Source organism: Anguilla rostrata, chromosome 8 (assembly GCF_018555375.3).
Source record: "Anguilla rostrata isolate EN2019 chromosome 8, ASM1855537v3, whole genome shotgun sequence".
NCBI lineage: Eukaryota > Metazoa > Chordata > Actinopteri > Anguilliformes > Anguillidae > Anguilla > Anguilla rostrata.
In genome coordinates, this window is record NC_057940.1 from 22,486,007 (window position 1) to 22,494,786 (window position 8,780).

An 8,780-nucleotide genomic window follows, 5' to 3' on the forward strand; every position below is an offset into this window, starting at 1 on the left:
CAGATTTTTCCTGCTGCCAAGGCAAATGCAGTCCTGAAATGTTCCTCTCTGTACAAGAATACATTAAACTGTGAGACCCCCCTAAGTGTCATGGAGCACTTGTTGTATCAACTGGTTTTGCATCGATTCTTGATTTGGTATTTTAAGCACGGTCGTCCATTTGCATCATTTCTTGATTTGGAGTAATTTTCCCTTTATGTATGCGCTTTTGTTTTTGAAGCGTGATTGTCCTTGTGGGCCACCGTAATGTACACTGTAAGTACAAACATAAACACATCACAAATAAACAAGAACACATATACTGCATGTACATACACATCAACCCAATAAAAGCATACGTGAAAATATACAGAGAAACATTATAGGCATAAAAACACAAGCCTGTAAAAATTCCTCTCGAATACAAACTACTGGAGTTGGGAAAGAATTAGCTGTCATTGTTCTAATGAAGTTCCCTGTTACCTTCTCATTTTTGCTGTACATGGGATGCCATCTTCACCAGCAGATTTATGTAGCTCTGCTTCAGCATATGTCTCAAATGTATGACTGGGCGGCTCAGGGAAGACATTTTTGTCAGCATGGTCACAAAGACTTTGGACACAATGGATGATGTCACCCTAAGGCTTTGTGGAAGCTTCACACTCGTCATCTTGAGTAGCATTTGAAAACAATGCTCAGAGGGCTGCAAGCAGATACAATGCCTGGAGATGGCTTTGCAGGCTTACTCTATTTTTAAATCACAAATGGATGTGAGGTGCGATTTGAGGTCACTGCAAGAGAGCAAGGCAAGCTGGTCAGCTTATCATTTTTCTTTCTGTGATATTGTTGATTGTGGCCTCCTCCTGTTCAGTGTTTTGATAATATATAATTGCAGTCAGATTTCTCTGGCTCCCTGGGCAGCAAGCTCAACCTGTAAGTGATGCATGCTGAAGTAGGTGTTGCCTCAAAAATGAAAGTGTTGTCTCCAAGGAGACAGTTTCCAGCGCCATGTTTCACCTGATGCCTCATCACAAGGTTCTCGTAAGCAGCACTAAACAGCTTGGCCTTTGGACTGATGTTAAATCCCCACACGATTGAATAGCTGAAAAAAAGGCTCAAGATAATCCTGGGGTATCTACAAGGTCTTGAAACATATTTTGGACACTTCTGCAACCTACAATAACACTTCTGCAGCAGTTCAGAGCACCTGCCACACTGCTGCTAAATGTCCTCAATGTACTCCCATCTGATTTTTTTCCTCCACCTCTCGTTTGAAAGAAGCCATGTTGAGCAGTATTTTGATGTACTACTTTAGTACAGGGGGAGACTCATTTTAGGTTAGTCTCTGTTATAAATGCTTTGTGAATCTAGTCATGAATGCTTTAAAGAATGAACTCAAAGCTTTCTGGTTTTTTTTTTTTTTGTTTGTTTTGTTTTTTTGCGAATAAAGTTTAGCATTTACTTCTTAAGCTTTTGGTGATGTTGAAATTCCAGTGTCCTGTAGGCCCATATAGGCAAACGGCTGGTGGGGCAGCAGTGCACAGAGTATGCCTCAATGATAAAATTGTGAAATGGGCCCCCATGGGCCACAGAACATCTCTGCACACACACACACACACGCATGCACATGCACACACAGGCAGGCAGGCATACCCCAAATGGTTTCAGCTTGTTGTGTGACCAGGCGCAGCAGCACAAGAATATTGTTCCAGGTGGTGAGTTCAGATATCCTGTGTGTCCGTTTTGGCTTTCCCTGACAACAAGTGGGTCACTCATTAAAAGGGGCAAACAGACAGATGTCAGTTCATGTTTGTTGCAAACAGTAGCAATGGAGGAGGCCAGATGTCCAGGGACTTTCCCTGAACATTTCTTGGCATTCCCAACAGCAGGCTAGCACCTGCTGATACCAGAGGGTAAAATCTGAAAGAAAAAAAAAAGAATGACTTCCTATGTAGTAATCAGCTTGATGTTCACTTAATTTATGCTAGCAAGACAAATAAGCTCTCTCCTACGTATTTCATAAAGGCACAAGTGTATTGCATTTTATGATGGGAAATCTTGATGAGCGCCATAGATAGCATCCCAGCAATAAAAAGATGGTGTATTTTTTCCTATGTTTGAAGGCATTGTTGGATTGTAGTATGTAAGCTGAAAAGTGTGCAGGAATGGTGGTGCATCAGTGCTGTCAGGACAAGGGGTGTCTCTTTTTTGGGACCCTGCCCCCCAAAATGTCCTCTGTGTCTCTAGCATGTGACATGAACAAAACACATGTACTGCTTCTACTCTCAGAAAAGAGGGTTCATCTGTGTCTCCATAGGGGATCCCTATCTAGTTCAAGGGTTCTTTGTCAGGCAAAATGGTTCAATCTAGCAGCTTCCATATTTTTCATACCTACCATAGAGGGTTTCAGAAAGAACTAAAAAGAGCAAAAATAACCTTTTTGTAGGATGATGGAATGAAGGTTCTGCATGTTCAGTTTTGCTCCAAGACCTCACATCATGAAGAAGTATGGCTATATGGCCCTTTGCATTTCAGTGGGTCTATGCCTATGATAGCATGGAGCTTGTGCAGACACTCTGAGTTCATGTTTGCTTATTATTGGCTACTTAGCCAATCAGTTAGGAAATATGCAACTGGAATTTTCCAAGACTCATTGAACTGACATCTTTTGAAACTGGTAAAAAAAATTGTCATCTGCTTTGTAACAGCCATGTCCAGAAATCCAAGGACAGCAGTGAAACTATGCCTGGACCTGGGTGTTTCAGGGTGTAGCAAGGCAAGGTACATACTGGTATGCTTTTGCTGAGTAAAAGAATTTATATTTTTTCCAGAAAAATCAGCATACACAGGGGACCCCAGGTCCGAGTATGGGAACCAATGCTCTATGAGATTTAAAAATATTTTACAACGGTTTCATGTCAGCTATATGCGCTACATACAATTAAGCACCACATATTTACTGATATTTCTATGCAGTCATTTTGGGCCAGAACAATTCCTGAAAGACACACAATTCAAGTTTAAGTTCAGGTAATTACTTTGTGGTTGTGTGATGTTTTATCTGAACTCTTTGAGTTTGCATGAGGTCAGAGGGCACAGAACTGCATGCTTCAAGGAATGCGTCTGTGGTCATTGTAGTTATTTCTATGTGCAATCCTAAAAGTGTCAAACTATCGGTGCTATACTGCCTTAGAAATCGAAGACTCAAAAGACCTTATGGTAATTTGCCACTGCTAATAATGTAGAGATCAGTACAAGTGCAATGGGTGGGGTGAAATGCGAAACAGGATGTTGATTACAATTATCATTTAAACTTGCATTAGCAAATCTTAATAAAACCAATTGGATTGATTTCTGCTAAACATTTTTTTTTCAATTCTGCAAACAGTAATTTAACAAACAATAGATGCTCTAGCCTCCACCTCAGATTCTCTATGGATCTAGCCATTGAGCATTTGGGATGGAGACCAACATTGTTCCACAGGTTTTTCCTTGAGCTGTTTTAAAGCTCCTTAGTCTTCATGGTGAAATCTTTGCTTGAAACGCTCTGTCTAATAGAGGGGGGTTTTATTTAATTTATTTCCATTTTTATTATGATTAATAAGAGCAAACAACACTTATTGATCTATGCCATTGGAATATATATATATTTTTTTTTTTTTAATTTGTGCCATAGCAAATGATTCTAAAACTTTGCATTAGGTATGAAGGTATGAATATTTTCTCTGCTGACTGTATGTGTACTAACGGGAGATTGTTTCCTTGGTAACTAAAGGTGACCTATAGATCTATAGTTGCCACAAAGAACATAAATCATAATTTCAATAGTTATTTTAGAAGTCCCAAGCCATAAAAGAACTCATCGTAAGTTCTTATGGTCTGACCCCAGGAGCCATCATTGGCTCAAGCCTGGGCTATGCCATTAGCTGACTTGAACCAGGGTGTCTACAGTGGCAGAATTCAGTATAACTGCTTTAATTCAACAAAGGATAGGGTGCATCCTTGTTTTAGCGCTGAATTATTTCCTTTACTGACAAACATTAACACCAGCAAACACTGCATTACTTCTAAACACATACCAGGTGCCCAGTGGCTGCCAAGATGTATCAGAGAGATGTCTGTATCTTTCATAAACATTTGTTCTGCCATGCTGTGTTGCTTGTAAGGTATATAAAATAATACACTTTAGTAATCACTATAAAATGATATCTTGCTTGAAATATTTGTTCACAATTTCTTTAAGCTGTTTGTTCCTTCCTCTTTAAGTGAGTTGATAATACCTGTGTAAAAACTCACGAGTCATTTTGCTCATTACATGTTGATGTCTCCAGCAGGTGGTGCTGTAACACAATAGTACAGTGCATTTAGCATGGTGCCATTTCAAATGTTTCTAAAATACTTTTTTGTTTTTCAACAAGTATTTTCAAGTATACAGTAACAATAAAATAATATTGTTTGATATGATAATAGCCTATACATCCATCCATCAAGTTTTACTAATATTGTTTTGTTTTGTAGCATATTTACTGCATACTTACAAATTTCAGTCTATTTCACCAGAGTTTCTGAAAAGTGAAAAGCATTTTGTGTTTGTATGCCATATTCATTTATTCGTTTGTTTGTTTGTTCTTGCTTGCTTAGGTTATTTTTATGTTCTTTTTTCAGAAATAATCGGATTAGTCTGAACACAAGAGGGCGTACAAAAACAAGTTTAACTGAGCACTGGTAATTGACTCAGACTAAAGATGTGATTGTGTTATGAATTAGGCGCCACCTGTAGCTAGAAATATGCTAAAAAATAAGGAAGGAGCTCATATCCGGTTATTGCCTTTTATGTGGAAATATGGGTTTAATAGTGCATACGGACGTCATATATTAGTGACGCATTCGTAAGCAATGAAATGATGTCTTAAAAGAAACGGCTGGATATATTTTTTTTAATTGTACATTGTTCTTACATATTAAGAGAACACGCTATCAGTAAAATATAAATATTTTACTTAAAAGCTACCGAAATAGCTACATGCGATAATCAGAGAGCTATCGATACTTGTCTCATATGAGTTAAGGTTTTTGCGAAGTGTTGTAATTTATTTATTTATGTACAGTCAATGGTTTCTTTTTGTTTCTTGTTGGTCATACCTTCCACTGAAATGTGTGGTAGAAATATCTGTGTTGGCTAGTAAATCCGAAACGAACAACTTGAAAATGTAGCCTAGTTATAACTGTATGGCGTCTATCAATTAAACGCAGTACGACTAAAATAACTTGCTACACACGAAGAAGCCTAACACTCTTCTTTCTCGAGCTAGGCAATAAAAATCAAATTTGCAACAACCTGTACATTCCGAAGATTACACAGGAATGTTTCCTCAGAATAGCACACTTTTCGGCAACAAGTCCAAACACCATTGCTGCCCCACGACCCCTCCCATCAACCCTGATGTATTTTCACAAAACACCTGTCTCGCCAGAAGGTGGTGTTGACTCCACCCCCTGCAAGTCAACACGTCAAAAACGTAATTTTTAATTGGGTTGAAGGGACCCATGATATGTAAATTACAACACATAACTCCTCCTCCGCACCTGACCAAGAGTATTTACTGCTCTAAACTGCATTTTGCCAAACTGCCACTATAGCGTTACTCTGCACGATGTTCCTGTCTTGGACTATGCAATAGGAAACTGTGAGGTTACAGTGATTTGTCGCTCACTGAGAAGGGCTGGGACCGTTATATTTATAAACCCGTTTCCTTCACTGGCTGGCCTATTTCATTTTCAAGATGCCACGGTCGTTTCTTGTAAAGAAACATTTTAACTCAGCTAAGAAGCCAAATTACAGTGAACTGGACAGTCCCACAGGTAAAACTAAATATATTTTTTTTCATTTTCTCACACATTTTGCCGACGGCATTGTTGAATCTACGTCGCCTTAACCTACACACATGCTAGTTGTCACAAATAGACTATTTACTAGTAGGCTATTGGAAAATGTCATAACTTTTCAGATGGTCTGTATATGCTAGGCTATTTCTTTGAACTTCTTGTCGAGTTGAACTGCTGTCTAATCTATATGTCATGGACTCCACTCCACTGGACCTGGTTCTCTTATGTGTTCGTTTTCCTGCATCTAACTAAAATGTATGTCATAGGCTACGAACAATGTTCCGTATTAATTTGTAAATATATTTTGTTTCATTTTGCAGTGTTAATTTCACCGTACTTGTATAAGGGCTTCCCGGTGCCTGTCATTCCCCAGCCGGAGATTCTCAGCTCGGTGGCATATAATCCTATCACTGTGTGGACTACGAGCAACCGGCCGCTATCCCCTCTACCGAATGACCTCTCTCCTATCTCTGGATACCCTTCGTCCCTCGGACGTGTTAGTCCACCGCCGCTTTCTGATACTTCGTCTAAGGACCACAGTGGTTCTGAGAGTCCGATAAGCGACGAGGACGAGAGAATCCACACCAAACTCACAGATCCGCATGCCGAAACTGAGAAGTTTCAATGTAGTTTGTGCAACAAGTCCTATTCCACGTACTCAGGACTGCTAAAGCACAAGCAACTGCACTGTGATGCACAGACAAGGAAATCGTTCAGTTGTAAATACTGCGAAAAGGAGTATGTCAGCCTTGGAGCTTTGAAGATGCACATAAGGACCCACACTTTGCCTTGCGTCTGTAAAATATGCGGCAAAGCTTTCTCCAGACCGTGGCTGCTTCAAGGACACATCAGAACGCATACCGGTAAGCACATATTAACTTTATATTGACCAACAAATGGCCTAACCAGGGCAAGCCATTGAGATATTTTTTTTAAACACTGAAAGTTATGAAGCAGTATCTAACACCAGAAAAGGAGTTCTCGCATTCGCCTAGTTCAGAGATCAAATGGTTAATGAAATTTAATACATGCATTTGCGAATGTTACCGCCCTTAGCTAAATAAGAGATTTGCATCACTGTCAGTATAAGAACAGAACCATGTTTTATACTTGACTTACTTGAAATAATACCGGAAAACGATTAATTATATCATTGAATGTGTATGAAAGCTTTTTATTTAAAAAAAAACAAGTAGCCTATGTGCAACGCAGTCCATCAGCTTTGCAACCGTAGCTACACTCCATGGAAGCTGTCCACCTTTATTTTTAATGTTAATGCTAAGGTTAACAGCGTTCTTCCTACATTGTATTGTAAACTGTATGATTGAAATGCGGAATTGTTAATTGTAGCGGCATAGGTTTGAGAGCAGTTTCATTTTCTATTCCGCATTGGCGTATGTTGACGTCTCTTGATTTTCTTTGTTTTTCTTTTTCTTTTTTTTTTAAGGAGAGAAGCCCTTTTCGTGCCCACATTGCAGCCGAGCCTTTGCAGACCGGTCCAACCTCAGGGCGCACCTACAAACCCATTCTGATGTGAAAAAATACCAATGCAAAAACTGTTCCAAAACCTTCTCCAGAATGTCTCTTCTACACAAGCATGAGGAATCTGGCTGTTGTGTAGCACACTGAGACGGGATAAGCAACAGAGACCTTTACTACTCCAGTGGAGGATATAATGAGGTTCTTTAAAACATCTGCGTGATCTCTTTGACTGAAAAACCAAATCCATGTCATTTCAATGTAAAACTCAGTATAAACTCTTGTCACATACATTTCATTTAAACAGTATTGTTTCTTTTTACTTTTTCCATTGCAATCAGTGTTCTTTCTACTGCCAAGTGCCTAGTTACTCTTACTGTAATTGTTCCATTGGATGGATCTGACTCTGCATTAGGCCTTCTCAAGTGTCGTGATGTTCTAACCATTTTCAATTATAGGATTGGTATCAGGAATGGTTACAGCCATTTTTATATTTACCTTGCACCTTTTAAAGCACTGCACGACACATTCCACATGGTTCGTGGTAGCTATACAAAGAGGTGGTTTCCAGCCCATAGGATTTATGAAGCCATTGCTGTATAGGGAATTTGTGCAAGTCCTTTTTTTAAAGAATGAAAGTATTTAAACGCAATAACTGTTTGACAGCACTCAAAATAGCAATACTCTTGTCAAGTGCCTTAACTCAATTTGGCATTTGTGTAATGTTTGTTTCTAAATAATTAAGTTTTGCATTTATATTTTTATATATTTGAATGTATTATGCGTGGATGAAATGAGTGTATTGTATCTAGACTGTTTGAATTGCAAAAGCATGAATGAATGAATGTTATTAGTGTTTTTTACACACATTTTAAATAAAAAAAATGCAGGAATTGTATCTAAATGTTTGAGTTTTTGTTCACCAAGGAAGACTTTGAGTAAAATGACTCCATTATTATTGACATGCTAATTTGCACTGTGGGTCTGCAACCACACAATACCTGTGAATTCTCTTGCAAATGAGTGATGTTTCTCTTCACATTTGCATTTATAAAGAATTACAGCATGTTATGCTCATAGCAACTCTAACAATTGACAAGAGCTGTTAAATTCTAGCATTATGAGTGTATTTGTAACTCATGGTGTATTTCTGACCCATGAGGCTTTCCAACTTTCTTTTAGCGATGGATAGCCTCTATCATTGCATCTTTTGTTTTATAGAGGTATAAATGAAAAATAATTGTTTTTACAAAAAAAGGTTGTACATGCTGATACATTTTAGTGTGAATATTTCCCTGTGATACAAGATTCAATACTTTTCAGGATTTAATAGATAATGGATCATGTTTCTAACTGATTCTCTTTTTGCTGAAGTGAACTACCAGCTTAATTTGTCTAAAATTTGAGTAGTTTATGAATTTTCTACAACCATCTCA

The 8,780-nt window shown here is 38.4% G+C and overlaps 1 protein-coding gene across 1 annotated transcript; it reads left to right on the top strand.

Moving 5' to 3' along the window:
• Nucleotides 1-5,591: 5,591 nt before the first annotated feature.
• snai2 (snail family zinc finger 2) lies at nt 5,592-8,242 on the top strand. The gene is made up of 3 exons (XM_064347058.1): nt 5,592-5,841; nt 6,186-6,728; nt 7,313-8,242. The coding sequence occupies exons 1-3, from the start codon at nt 5,763-5,765 to the stop codon at nt 7,492-7,494; spliced, it is 804 nt and encodes a 267-aa protein (XP_064203128.1). The 5' UTR covers nt 5,592-5,762; the 3' UTR covers nt 7,495-8,242.
• The last annotated feature ends 538 nt before the right edge of the window (nt 8,243-8,780 follow it).